The sequence below is a fragment of the Salmo salar genome, chromosome ssa14 (assembly GCF_905237065.1).
Source record: "Salmo salar chromosome ssa14, Ssal_v3.1, whole genome shotgun sequence".
In the NCBI taxonomy this organism is placed as follows: domain Eukaryota; kingdom Metazoa; phylum Chordata; class Actinopteri; order Salmoniformes; family Salmonidae; genus Salmo; species Salmo salar.
The window spans coordinates 84,941,012-84,955,759 of record NC_059455.1 but is presented as its reverse complement, the minus strand read 5'-3'; the positions used below and the strand labels follow the sequence as shown (position 1 = coordinate 84,955,759).

At 42.5% G+C, this 14,748-nt stretch overlaps 1 protein-coding gene across 1 annotated transcript in view; it reads left to right on the top strand.

The window, feature by feature from the left end:
- Positions 1-202: 202 nt before the first annotated feature.
- Positions 203-14,748, top strand: part of LOC106570470 (calcium-binding mitochondrial carrier protein Aralar2) — a 114,197-nt gene continuing 99,651 nt past the window's right edge. The window contains exons 1-5 of the mRNA XM_014142850.2: positions 203-352; positions 1,300-1,347; positions 1,785-1,927; positions 9,494-9,609; positions 11,750-11,889. Coding sequence (XP_013998325.1) covers positions 287-352; positions 1,300-1,347; positions 1,785-1,927; positions 9,494-9,609; positions 11,750-11,889 — 513 coding nt within the window. The 5' untranslated portion in view covers positions 203-286. The remainder of the gene's footprint in view (positions 353-1,299; positions 1,348-1,784; positions 1,928-9,493; positions 9,610-11,749; positions 11,890-14,748) is intronic.

Genomic DNA, 14,748 nt, shown 5'->3' with positions numbered 1-14,748 from the left:
CTCAGGAATTGCTCTTGAGAAAATGTAATGTAATTGTCCCCTCCAAAGTTGATATCAGATTTTCGCCCCTGCCTCTAATACCTGTGTAGTAACAGTGTATTAATGAACAGTGGATGGTTACATGATGACGATGCCAGACTGACAGCCTCTACGGGTTAACAGCTACATACCACGCTACCTGTTGAACGCTCTATACCACGTGAACACTTGTGCCGCTTTAAGCTCCTCTCTGCACCATCCGACAGCCGCGCGTGATTTCCATGGGAACGTCGTCACGCAAAATAAAATGACCGGGTTTGCTTGGTCAGAGTGGGCTTGGTTGGTTGACAGTAATCTTGCTATGGCTGCAAAGGTAAGTTCACCTTGTCCGAGGAAAAAAACATTTTGTCAGTAGGTGAAATAGACAATGTCAGAATAGACAACGACACCTCCGAACGCACGGACCACATTCTCACACACTGACTTCCTCCCCATCTAGTGACAGATGGCTAGCTAGCTACTAACGTTAGTTAGCCTGATAAGAGGATGTTCGAGGTTAACATTAGCCAGTGGCAATGACATTGGGGCTTTACAGCGAGGAGGATGGGGCAAGGTGGTAATGGGATACAGCCTTTCCCTGTGATGTACTATGCGGAATCCGGTTATCAGACCGACCTCTCACTGAAACCGGTGGTCTCTGTCAGTCCCACGTCTCGAGCCACCGGCTGATTAGCAAACACGTCTTTGACGTGAAGCCGGTTCTAGCCTGGTAAGCTTTATAAGCTTAGTGCTGGTAACCTTGTTTAGCCTTATGCTATATGACGATTCTCCCAATATACATACAGTACTATAGGCTACTGTTGTTACTCGCGCCATTGCCGCAGATATTTCACATAATGTGACAATGTATCAAGTCTATAAGATGCCTCGCGCCACTGTTTGAATGAAGAAAGTGTTCCCTCCCCCAAAGAGCTGTAAACAGCTGGATCCCCTCCTACTACCAGCTCCTACTACCAGACCGTTTCATTACATAGAAAAAGAGAGGAGGCCTAATATTGACTTGTTGAATCCTAAACATGGTCAAAATAGCATGTCTCACTTTTATTACAAATGAGTAAAATATCTTACTCTTAACAAGACATGTAGGTTAAGCTAACATTCTCCTAATATGCCTGTTAATAGAATTGTAAATTTAAAAAAGGGTATTATTATCAGGTTATTACTACAATATTGAGATAATGAGAGCTTGGTTGTTGATTATGTTGATGGGTAACTGTGGTCTTTGATGTAATTTCATGTAATTTTGTTTAATTTCTCCAGGGACAAAGGAGGGCTGACCCTACTGAGCTGAAAGCAATTTTTTTAAAGGTGAGTTTAACAACTTCATGTAATGGAAAGCCATTGTTAATAATGCATTAATTTGTGTCCTTCTTCTGGCTCAAGTCACCTAAACAAGAGTCAATAGCACATTTATGGTTTTCCCCATTGAGGTCTGAATCCTAACTTGAGATCCCTGCACACAACTCAAATTTCTACCGTTGACATCAATGCATGATTTATGCGAAAGTCTCAAGTTACGTGCGAATGATCTCAAGTTAGGTGTCAGCCCAAAGGTTTGAACATGTGTACAGTGTCTTCCTCAATCGGTAGATCATATATTAACAAATCAACAATGGGTTCTGTTTGCGTGTGTTTGTGTGTCTCTCTGTGTGTGTCTCTGTCTGTCTGTCTGCCTGTCTGTGTGTGTGTCTGTGTGTGTGTGCATGTGCATGCGTGTTTGTGTGTGTATGCTTTTGCCGTTGCAGTATGCCAGCATCCAGAAAAACGATGAGCACTACATGTCTCCGGAGGACTTTGTGACTCGGTTCCTCCACGCACACACTGACATCAGGCTGTCTGACGAGGCCACCTCATTGCTGGCTGGGGTGGTGGACCAGAAGAAAGATGGGTGTGTAGAAGATCAGGGCTCTTATCACAAAGCCTATCAGAGTAGGAGTGCTAATCTAGGATCAGTTTTGCTTTTTAATCATAATGAATAGGAGACAATTTGTGAATACAGGCCCTGACCATGAGAATCCAAGACATTAGGCCTAGTTATAGGTTGGTTATGACAAGAACCTGGAGTATTTTGATAATTTGGCGGGTGCTTATGTTTGTCCTATTTGAAATATGAATTGGAAATGTGTTTTTTGCATATCCCAACTCCCCCCGAGAATGGGGTAACAGCCAGGGTCAGCCAAGATCAAGATTTTTCACTTTGTCGACTTGGCGATTCGACTAGCGACCTTTCGGTTACTTTCCCAAAACTAACCGCTAGGCTACCTGCTGTCCTTATAACAAGGGCCCTAGAGGTTTTTGTATCAGTCACATGGTCAGGAAAATGTAGAGCCCTAGGTATGAATTTAACATTGTGGAGAAAAACACAGGACAATAGGGATTGTTTTAGTATTTTTATTCACCATTACTTGAATTAAGCACATATATCTATATACAGTTTATTAGGTACACCAATCCACTACCGGGTCGGACCCCACTTTACCTCCAGAACAGCCTGAATTATCCGGGGCGTGGATTCTACAAGTCGGAAACGTTCCTCAGGGAAGTTAGTCCATGCTGACGTGATGGCATCACACAGTTGATGCAGATTGGACAGCGATTGACCACCGCCACCAGCCTGTACAGTTGACACCAGGCAGGTAGGGTCCATGGACTCATGAAGCTTGCGTCAAATCCTAACTCTGCCATCAGCATGACGCAACAGGAACCAGGATTTGTCGGACCAGGCAAGGTCTTTCCACTCCTAAATTCTCCATTGTTGGTGATCGCATGCCCACTGGAGCCTCTTCTTGTTTTTAGCTGATAGGCGTGGAACCTGGTGTGGTCGTCTGCTGCAATAGCCCATCCGTGATAAGGATCGACGAGTTGTGTGTTTCGAGATACCGTTCTGAACACGGCTTGTTTTCGCCCACAGGACTGCCGCTGGCTGAAACCCTAGATACTTTCGTGTGTGAAAAGCCCATTAGGGCGGCCGTTTCTGAGACACTGGATCCGGCGGGCCTGGCACCAAAGATCATACCACACTCAAAGTCGCTTAGGTCACTCGTTTTGCCCGTTCTAACGTTCAATTGAACAGTAACTGAATGCCTCGAAACCTGTCTGCCTGCTTTATATTGCAAGCCACGTGACTGACTGTCTGTAGGAGCGAATCATTTTCGTGACTGTGGTGGTGTACCTAATAAACTGGCCACTGCGTGTATATACTGTATCTGGCTTTGATCCTGTGTACTCCCCTAACCCTTATTTTCTAATGCACAGGATTCAAGCCAAGAAACAATTAATAATGTTTTGCTTACCACTTATTCTACCACAAATGTATCTGATTTATTTAGTAGAAAAAGAGAATCCTACAAATCCTCAAAGCCCATTTGTCGGGGCGTAGTTCCCTTCCTTCTGTTGGTTGTTGCTAGCCTAATTCATCTCATCTTATCCCCCTCTCCCCCATCACCCCTATTTTTTACATTAATATGTATGTTTTTAATGATACATAATGACGGGCAATAAAATGTTAGGGTAAGTCAAAAAGAAAAAGCGCGTTGCCACGGCAACCACCTGGGCTCCAGCAAAGAGCAGAGTGCATGTGGTCATGTTGCTCACATTATGAAGGCCTGCTTTAAAATGGAGTGGAGGCTGGCTGGCTGCACACATGCACTGTAATTGCCTGTGCCATTCAGCACTCCTGCATTGTGTGAATTTGGGAGCCAGATAAATGGCGACGGCATCACTGCTATTAAGGGATAAATCTATTAGGAAACCATGGCTTGGTCTCTGTATCTAAACCTCATTTGGTGTGGTGGGCTGGTGGGGAGGGGATAGGAAATGACAAGGGAGCAGAAATGTCTGGTTTGATAGTTTGATCAAAGCCACGAAATCAGAGACCTTTGTTTGAATGCATCAATTTTGTTTACAGTTGACATTGTAGGTTAGTCGCCATGTATTTTGTTATTTTTTGCCAGTGAACCCTATAAAGATGTTATGATTTCCGTTAGACAATGAGATGGATGATTATGCCTAGCGCGGGAAGAGACAACAGACAATGGTCGCGTGTCAACAACACCCCCTTTTATGTTTGACAAGAACCTGTTGAGTGAGCTCCCTGAAAGAAAATAAACGAAGAAAACAATCCACGGAGACTATTGTATTTTCATGTACTCCCTCTATCTTAAATTACAGTCTTTTTCGGGATGTGCATACTGCATACATTTTTTTCTCTCTAATGCGTCTTGCTGCTGTTTTTACTCCAGGTAGGATTCCATTTCACAGAGATAAGTCAGGGAGGGGTAATCTTTTTTTCGGAGTAGAGGGGGTTTGGGTGTACGTAAACAGTGTAATGCATTTCTCTGCCTCCCTCTGTGACTGTGTAAATCAGGTGATACACTCACTGACGGCCATCACAGTTTCTCTCTCTCTGCCTTGAAATCACTTTTCTCTCTTGTTATTCAGCCTCCCCAGACTTGGCTGGCTGAGATAGATACACTCCCTTTCTGTCTATGTAGACATCCCTGCTGCTGTCTGAAAGATGTGTCAGAGATTTTTCCTCCCTCCCTCCTTCCCTATCTCTCTCTCTCTCTCTATCTCATTTTATTTTTCTCTCTCTCTTGCTCTCTCTTTCTCTCTTTTGCTCTCCCCCTCTCTCTCTCTCTCTCACTCTCTTTTCGATGGAAAACTCTTCCAAGTCTCTTGGGGGTTAAAACTTTGTAAAGAGAGCATGCTGGGAAAATAGCAGTCCTCCCAGCCAGCCATGTGTATTTTGGTGTGCCTGCTTGGAAGAACCCAAAGCATCCAGCCCACCAGCCGGACAGCTAGCGAGACAGACAGCCTGACAGCCAGCCGGCCAGTCAGCTAGCCAGCAGTCACCTCTGGGTGGAAGGCTGTCAGTGACAATAGCAGGGACAGGGGATCATTGAAGGTGTCCTCTTACCCCTCTACTATCAGGTATAAAAGCTGTCGCTCCAGCCTAACCCGCCCAAATATTTATGCTGTAAACAGTGTTGTAGGTCCTGGATAGCTCTTCTAGGAGCTGTGTTTACCAGCTGAAGATGACAAAAAAGTCTAGACATCATATACACCCTCGAACAAAGACATCAAGGATGTTTACCTACTTATCGACTTTGTACAGAGATACACTTTCAACCTTTGTTGACCTCTCACTCAGACTAAGAAAGGGCCACATGTACTGCATGATCATATTCACTGAATAGCTACTGATTTCAAATGAAAAACAATCCTCTCCATTTAGTATAGCATTAACTGCACACGTTGGGATTTATATCTTACATTTCCTGAACACATACTGTAGTCTCCTGTTTATTTTTTTGTGCACTGTTTACTCAGACAATGTACAATCTGGTCACATGCCATATTAGTTGGTAGATGGTTTGTTTGCATTACAAAGTGATGGCATCTCATTTTTGGGGGTAATTGTTCCCTAGTAGCTTTTTATCTATTTTACTAGGCAAGTCAGTTAAGAACAAATTCTTATTTACAATGATGGCCTACTCTGGCCAAACCTGGACAATGCTGGGCCAATTCTGCGCCGCCCTATGGGACTCCCAATCACGGCCGGATGTGATTCAGCCTGGATTTGAACCAGAGACTGTAGTGACGCCTCTTGCACTGAGATGCAGCGCCTTAGACCACTGCGCCACTCGGGAGCCCCTAGTCATAGGAATGCTAATCAACCATCATAATCCTCATCCCTGGCACATTCACCATAGTGTGTGTACTACCTCCTGAACCCTCTCACATCTCCCAAAGTCATCTTAATACCCCTGATAATCAACCCCTGATAATCAACAAGTTACAGTAACATTGTCATAATCCATGGCTTGATAACTATTGAAATGCTCACCCCCTAAACTGATGCATATAAAAAATCCTACTGCACTTCCCTACTGCATTTTAGGCAGTCTCTCTGTTCTCTCTCCTGCTTTCCTCTGAAGTTTGTCTACAGTAAGTCACCAAATGACCTTCTAAATTGGTCATTTTTAAGAGTTTTTATGTTTCAACCTCAACATTTTTTCATTTTCAACATTTAATATGGTTCCAGCCGCAAGAGCTGTACCCATATTAGCTTGTAGCAGGGCACTTTTGTGCACCTCCACCCACTCCCTGCCAGCAGGCCCCTGTTTGAAAACCGTCAGCTTGCTAAGTCAATAAAACAATTACTCTTTCCGATTTTTCTACACCGCAAGGCAGACAGAGCAGAGCATACCTACAAGCCTACAGATTCCCAATTAATCCCTCTTTGAATTTCATCAGTAACAAAATTAATTAGAGTTGCCAGGAAAATGTAATCATCTCTCCCTGGAAATTGAAATAGATTAGAGATGTGTGCTCAGGGGATTGCTCATTAGGACTGACCCCGCATAATTATTGTATCCATTTGTGAAATTCATAATGGACTTCAGGCAACTTTGAACCGCGCATGAATTAAGACTAGATTGTGCCGTTGTCCCCAGGGCTCCCATGGGAGTTCAAATGACTCTGTTGGTATGTTAGTCCTGTTTTTGTAGATGATGTATGGCCATTTGTAGTAATATCATAAAGAAGTGAAATACAATGGTATTAGTGACACATACATGCTGCAGACTACACATCCAGAGAGAGAGAGAGAGATAGAGAGAGAGATAGTATGAAAGAGAGAGAAAGATAGAGAGAAAGACCGCAAGATATATATATATATATATATGTTTCTATCTCTCTATAAAGAGAGAGATAGAAAGGGAGAGAGCGAGACTTAGAGACCTTAGTACATTTTTGGACATGGGCAAAACTGTAATTTTTATGCTGAAATATAGGCAATACAGTAAAAGTGAAAGGATTTCCAAAGCTGTCTCAAAACTCCCGTCGTACTTGTACACCTGTTTATCATGGCAGAGGGGGAAATGTAAAACTTCATATTTAATCATTTTTACTTGTGTAAAGTTGCCAGTCAACGTAGCAGTCAACTCTGACTGGCACACAACACTGACATGAAATCATTCTCATTAAGTTTGACATTTCACTCAGCTGAGAAGTAGCCTACCTTTATTAAGATTTTCATAGATTGATAGGCTGTTCTGTAAATTGGTTTTGTCATCCAGTGTTGTAAGTTAAATTGTATTCTATAGTTCTGCTCTAAATGATTGCACAACAAGTGCTGTAAAATGTGTTCTAGTGATGGTGATAGTCCTTCTCTGCTCTCTCATTGTGGAACAGGACATTATCTGAGTAGTCTTTAACAGGATAGCCTCACATTCAACTTGCTTTTTATTTGTCTCTCTTCTCTCACTATTTGTTTCACTATTTCTCTCTCTCTGTCTCTGTCTCAATTCAATTCAAGGGCTTTATTGGCATGATAAGCATATGTTAACATTGCCAAAGCGAGGGAAGTTGATAATAAACAAAAGTGAAGTAAAGAATAAAAATGTACAGTAAACATGACACTCACAGAAATTCCAAAATAATTAAGACATTTCAAATGTCATATTATGTCTATATACAGTGTTGTAACGATGTGCAAATAGTTAAAGTACAAAAGGGAAAATAAATAAACATAAATATGGGTTGTATTTACAATGGTGTTTGTTCACTGGTTTCCCTTTTCTTGTGGCAACACACATCTTGCTGCTGTGATGTCACACTGTGGTATTTCACCCAGTAGATATGAGAGTTTTTAAATTCTTTGTGAATCTGTGTCTCTAATATGGTCATACATTTGGCAGGAGGTTGGGAAGTGCAGCTCAGTTTCCACCTAATTTTGTGGGCAGTGTGCACATAGCCTGTCTTCTCTTGAGATCCAAGTCTGCCTACGGCGGCCTTTCTCAATAGCAAGGCTATGCTCACTGAGTCAGTACATAGTCAAAGCTTTCCTTAAGTTTGGGTCAGTCACAGTGGTCAGGTATTCTGCCACTGTGTACTCTCTGTTTAGGGACAAATAGCATTCTAGTTTGCTGTGTTTCTTTGTTAATTCTTTCCAATGTATCAAGTAATTATCTTTTTGTTTTCTCATGACTTGGTTGTGTTGCTGTCCTAGGAGTTTATGGGGTCTGTTTGTGTTTGTGAACAGAGCCCCAGGACCAGCTTGCTTAGGGGACTCTTCTCCAGGTTCATCTCTCTGTAGGTGATGGCTTTATTATGGAAGGTTTGGGAATCGCTTCCTTTTAGGTGGTTGTAGAATTTAAGGGCTCTTTTCTGGATTTTGATAATTAGCGTGTGTTGGCCTAATTCTGCTCTCTATGCATTATTTGGTGTTTTACATTGTACACAGAGGATATTTTTGCAGAATTCTGCACGCAGAGTCTCAATTTGGTGAATTCTTGGTTGGTGAGCGGACCCCAGACCTCACAACCATAAAGGCCAATGAGTTCTATAACTGATTCTAGTATTTTTAGCCAGATCCTAATTGTTATGTCGAATGTTATGTTCCTTTTGATGGCATAGAAGGTCCTTGTCTTGTCTCTCAGATCGTTCACAGCTTTGTGGAAGTTACCAGTGGCGCTGATGTTTAGGCCGAGGTATGTATAGTTTTTCTGTGCTATAGGGCAATGGTGTTTAGATGGAAATTGTATTAGTGGTCCTGGGAACTGGACCTTTTTTTGTCTTACTGAGATTTTGTGTCAGGGCCCAGGTCTGATTGTGCAGAAGATCTAGATGCTGCTGTAGGCCCTCCTTGGTTGGAGAAAGAAACACCAGATCATCAGCAAACAGTAGACATTTGACTTCAGATTCTAGTAGGGTGAGGCCGGGTGCTGCAGGCTGTTCTAGTGCCCTTGCCAATTCGTTGATATCTAAGTTGAAGAGAGTGAGTGGGGCTTAAGCTGCATCCCTGTCTCACCCTGTTGCCCTGTGGAAAGAAATGTGTGTTTTTGGCCAATTTTAACCACACGCCTGTTTGTGTACATGGATTTTATAATGTCGTATGTTTTTCCCCCAACACCACTTTCCATCAATTTGTATAGCAGACCCTCATGCCAAATAGAGTCAAAGGCTTTTTTGAAATCAACAAAGCATGAGAAGACTTTGCCTTTGTTTTGGTTTGTTTGTTTGTCAATTATTGTGTGCAGGATGAACACGTGGTCTGTCGTACGGTAATTTGGTAAAAGCCTATTTGACATTTGCTCAGTACATTGTTTTCACTGAGGAAATGTACGAGTCTGCTATTAATGATAATGCAGAGGATTTTCCCAAGGTTGCTGTCGATGCATATCCCACGGTAGTTATTGGGGTCAAATTTGTCTCCACTTTTGTGAATTGGGGTGATCAGTCCTTGGTTCCAAATATTGGGGAAGATGCCAGAGCTGAGGATGATGTTAAAGAGTTTAAGTATAGCAGGTTGGAATTTGTGGTCTGTATACTTTATCATTTCATTGAGGATACCATCAACACAACAGTCTCTCTCTTTTTTTTCTCTCTCGCTCTCTCTCTCCCTCTCCCTCACCCTCTCTCCCTTTCTCTCTCTCTTTCTCTCCTTCAGGTTGATCTCCTTCCAGGAGTTTGTGGCTTTTGAGTCGGTCCTGTGTGCTCCAGATGCTCTCTACATGGTCGCCTTCCTGCTGTTCGACAAGACTGGCAAAGGAGCAGCCACCTACGGTACGTAACCTTCCTTCTGGTTTGATTGACCATTGAAGTGCAAAACAATCTGGACACTTATAGCTAGGATTTTAATATTTAAGTGAAGGAATAATTCTTAGTACACTGTGAGGTCTTTTATTTACTGAAAGTAAATTTCATTGGACATTTTGTTATTTTGGAAGAGGTTGATAATAAAATGTTTTACTCTCTCAAAATGACAAAAAATGATATTGTCACACATAACCATCAGAGTCAATGACAGTAACCTTAGCCCCTATGAAGGTGACAGTGTAAGCACCCCTATGGAGATGACAGGATGACAGATATTGGTTTTGGAAGGGTGGAGGGGTGGAGGGGGAGAAGACATGTCTGTCGGAGACGAGGGGAGTGTGTATGTGATTGGCACCATTACCCAGAAGCCTCCGAGCCCAGAGGTTAGAAGAGGAGACATTTGTACGTGTTGCTCATTTCACATTTCCCTAATTGATTTAAACAACCCTAATTTTGCCTTCTGTAGGTGTGCCACATTAGCACATTAGGACTGATTTGAAATGCAGCGCACATATCTTGGGCACAAACAGAGAGAAACTAAATTCCATTCTAATTGTTGCTAGTCGGCAGGGAGTAAGATCATTGTGGTTCATTATATATGCACATATGTTAATTTTCATATTTTAAAAGCTCAATTAGACTATTTATCTGTGACTTGGTATATCTGGTTTAGTAATTGAAAGGTCTGTTGTTTTTCTGCCTTCTGAAAGGTTAATGAATATAGCCTTCCCGAAGGCTACCGCGGCTACGCTAGGAGATGCAATAAGAAGTCAAATATTTCACATGCCCATACATTGCTGTCTGTACCTCATGTTCTGCTACCATTTTAACTTGTGACTGAGATTATGGTCTTGTCAAAGTCACTTTATTGTCATCCATTACATCATTTTCTCTTTTCTCTTTGCTTTTCCATTAGATGAAATGGCCTTCTCCATCTCAACCAATATTACAAGTCACTCCTTTATAACTTATTAAAAGCATTCACTGCTGCGGCTTAGCTGCATTAAAGACAGTTTGTTTTTCAACATCAATGGCTTGTTCTGATTTCTTATTTCTTTTCATAACATTTTTGTACGCTCTTTTCTTGTTTGTTAGTAACCTGTGTAATTTATATTAAGTGAATGTGGAAAAACTTATATTATTAAATGAAGGGATGAATGCACTGTTATTTCTTAGTGTTTCATAAAAATACATCCATAATTTGGTGGAATAGAGTTCCTAAAACCGTGACATGAATGCATGTTAAAACGGGATTGTACTTCAGCCAAAGAGATAAAAAAAGAGGATAAAAGGTTGCCTGGGTGTTGACAGGTCCATAAAGGCTGATAATATAAACGGCAGGTCTGGAATGGGGAATGGCACTGCAGTGTTACACTGTTGAGTAAATGCAGCATTTTTATTGCCTCATTAAAGTGTAAAATCTGCTGGAGCTGTCTTGTTCCAAAAGGTAGGTCCTGACTGGGGGAAAAATCACACTCCATATTTCTAGTGTGCGGCCCAAATCCCTCTCTCATTTCTCTTTAAGTTGTTCATTCCCCTCTTAGTTACACTGATACATACCAGCAGGTTTGAAACACATTTCTGGTTTCGTGGCGTAATAAGGAACAGGTTTCTCTGGCTCTGTTTGTTTTGGTTTCTCTGATAAGGCTGCAATCATTTGGGCTGGTGTTCAATGTCTCCCACCTACATTACCTCTATTGGCTGAGACTGTTACAGAATTAGAAAAGTGTGTAATCACATAGCTTCACATATTTTATAGCTACAGTAAGCCTACAGTACTGTCTAATGCCTCCATCAGATGTCAATCCATCGTCATTGTTGAGCCCTGTGGCTTCAGGAACCTGTAACTTCCATCGTTATTAACACATACTTTTCTAATATCAAATCTCTTAAAAAACTGGTCAATGATCATTCCAATGACTTGATACAAAATAATACATTTTGACATAGTACACAACAATGTCCGCCATGTCTGCAAGTAACCGAGTCTTGCGACGCAATGCTACTGCTAACCAGCCATCTACAGTAGTCTGTTTTGTCAACTGTGTCTGAATGAAAAGGGGACTGATTTCATTAAAGGTGCTCGTCTCGTCTTGTCTCTCCTCAGAGGACGTGAAGCAGGTCTTCAGCCAAACCACAAACCATCAGCACATCCCCTTTAACTGGGACTCTGAGTTCATGCGGCTGCACTTCGGCACGGAGAGGACCAAGCACCTCAGCTATGGAGAGTTCACCCAGTTCCTCCTGGTGGGTTGAAATTCTCTATATCACCTTGCACTCACATAGACTGACTGTCTCTCTTTTTCTCTCGCTGTCTCTCTTTCTGTCTGAGCAAATTCTTTGTCCACTTCAGTGTGTTTCTCTGTCAGTCAGATGTCCGTTTAAATGTGCGTCTCCCTCTTTATCTCTCTGTCAATGTTTCTATCTCGCTCTCAATTTCATCCTCTCCATTCGTGTCTGACTTTGTCTTTCTGTCTGTCAAGTCTTTTCATTTTGCCTTCAGACCCTGCATATTAATTATTGTCTGAATTTTCTTCTGACACAGTCAATGAAACCACATCAGTTTTGGTGTTTGATCTTTACTATAACCTCCTTGTCTGTATTCAGACTGTGTGTGATGCCGGTGGTGTGTGTCTGTATTCAGACTGTGTGTGATGCCGATGGTGTGTGTCTGTATTCAGACTGTGTGTGATGCCGGTGGTGTGTGTGTCTGTATTCAGACTGTGTGTGATGGCGATGGTGTGTGTGTCTGTATTCAGACTGTGTGTGATGCCGATGGTGTGTGTGTCTGTATTCAGACTGTGTGTGATGCCGATGGTGTGTGTCTGTATTCAGACTGTGTGTGATGCCGATGGTGTGTGTGTCTGTATTCAGACTGTGTGTGATGCCGATGGTGTGTGTGTCTGTATTCAGACTGTGTGTGATGCCGATGGTGTGTGTGTATTCAGACTGTGTGTGATGCCGATGGTGTGTGTGTGTCTGTATTCAGACTGTGTGTGATGCCGATGGTGTGTGTGTCTGTATTCAGGCTGTGTGTGTGATGACCATGGTGTGTGTGTATTCAGACTGTGTGTGATGCCGATGGTGTGTGTGTCTGTATTCAGGCTGTGTGTGATGCCGATGGTGTGTGTGTCTGTATTCAGACTGTGTGTGATGCCGATGGTGTGTGTGTATTCAGACTGTGTGTGATGCCGATGGTGTGTGTGTCTGTATTCAGACTGTGTGTGCCGATGGCGATGGTGTGTGTGTCTGTATTCAGACTGTGTGTGCTGATGCCGATGTGTGTGTGTATTCAGACTGTGTGTGATGCCGATGGTGTGTGTGTCTGTATTCAGGCTGTGTGTGATGCCGATGGTGTGTGTGTCTGTATTCAGACTGTGTGTGATGCCGATGGTGTGTGTGTATTCAGACTGTGTGTGATGCCGATGGTGTGTGTGTCTGTATTCAGACTGTGTGTGATGCCGATGGTGTGTGTGTCTGTATTCAGACTGTGTGTGATGCCGATGGTGTGTGTGTCTGTATTCAGACTGTGTGTGATGCCGGTGGTGTGTGTGTCTGTATTCAGACTGTGTGTGATGCCGATGGTGTGTGTGTGTCTGTATTCAGTGTGGGGGATGCCCATCCAGCCTTGGCTTGATACACATTCTCAGGTTCCTCTACTTGGTCCTGTTTCCCCAACACAGCCATCCATATTAACCTGATTCTACTTGGTCCTGTTTCCCCAACACAGCCATGCATATTAACCTGATTCTACTTGGTCCTGTTTCCCCAACACAGCCATCCATATTAACCTGATTCTACTTGGTCCTGTTTCCCCAACACAGCCATGCATATTAACCTGATTCTACTTGGTCCTGTTTCCCCAACACAGCCATCCATATTAACCTGATTCTACTTGGTCCTGTTTCCCCAACACAGCCATCCATATTAACCTGATTCTACTTGGTCCTGTTTCCCCAACACAGCCATCCATATTAACCTGATTCTACTTGGTCCTGTTTCCCCAACACAGCCATCCATATTAACCTGATTCTACTTGGTCCTGTTTCCCCAACACAGCCATCCATATTAACCTGATTAGTCATCAATGAAACACTGAGGGTATATTTTAGAACAGGCTGGTATTAGTTTTCCATTACAGTTAAGTGACGTAACCACCAACATAGACCTACTCCACCTATACCCTCCTATGCAAAACAGGGGACATTTTCTCCTCCGTAGTATCATCTGTGCTGCTGCCGCATTCCTTCTGTATTTGTGGTGTGCGAGCCATTTTCCAATATGATGTCTAGACGTGAAATCAGGGGAGAGGGCGAGTGGAGGAGAGGGAGAATGGTGGGTCGGCCGTGCCAAGTTTTCATCTACACTCACTATATCTGAATGAGCTTTCTATGCTACACTTAACTTGGACCAGATGGGTTACACACTGTGAAGAACACACTGATATTGTGTGTGTGTGTGTGTGTGTGTGTGTGTGTGTGTGTGTGTGTGTGTGTGTGTGTGTGTGTGTGTGTGTGTAGCCTATGTGTGTGTGTGTGTGTGTCTGTGTCTGTGTGAGGTGCAGCCAGTTAGAGTAGAGAATGAATTTTGCATTCAGGGCTTGCCCAGTTCCACTCCACTGGTTTCCAATACTTCATAACAGGAGTACAGCAGTAATGCTCATAGCTCAACTATGAAATACACATTTCCTATTTCACTCACTTCATTTAGTCAATTTATTTCATTCAGGGCTTGTGATTGAAGTGTTTTCTCAGCAGTAGAGGAGAACAGTGCTGTTATGAACCCACTGAGACCTGAGTGAAGATCTTTAAGACTTTAACAAACTATTATTCATATTCCTCAATTATTTCAATACACTGCTATTTGAAAATACTTTAAATTCTGTTCCCATTTGTGTTGTGAATGGTAAAGATAATACAGATTGAAGTAATGTATCTCAGTTAATCACCGGCAAATGTAATATGCTTCTCATACAACACACACTGTAAATAATAAGGTTCGTTTTCAGTGGTTTTCTCTATGGGGTTTCTCATCCTTATACTTAGTGTTTACATGTGTGTTGTATTCATCCATAATGATGACGGGCCAGATGGAAACAAGATGGGA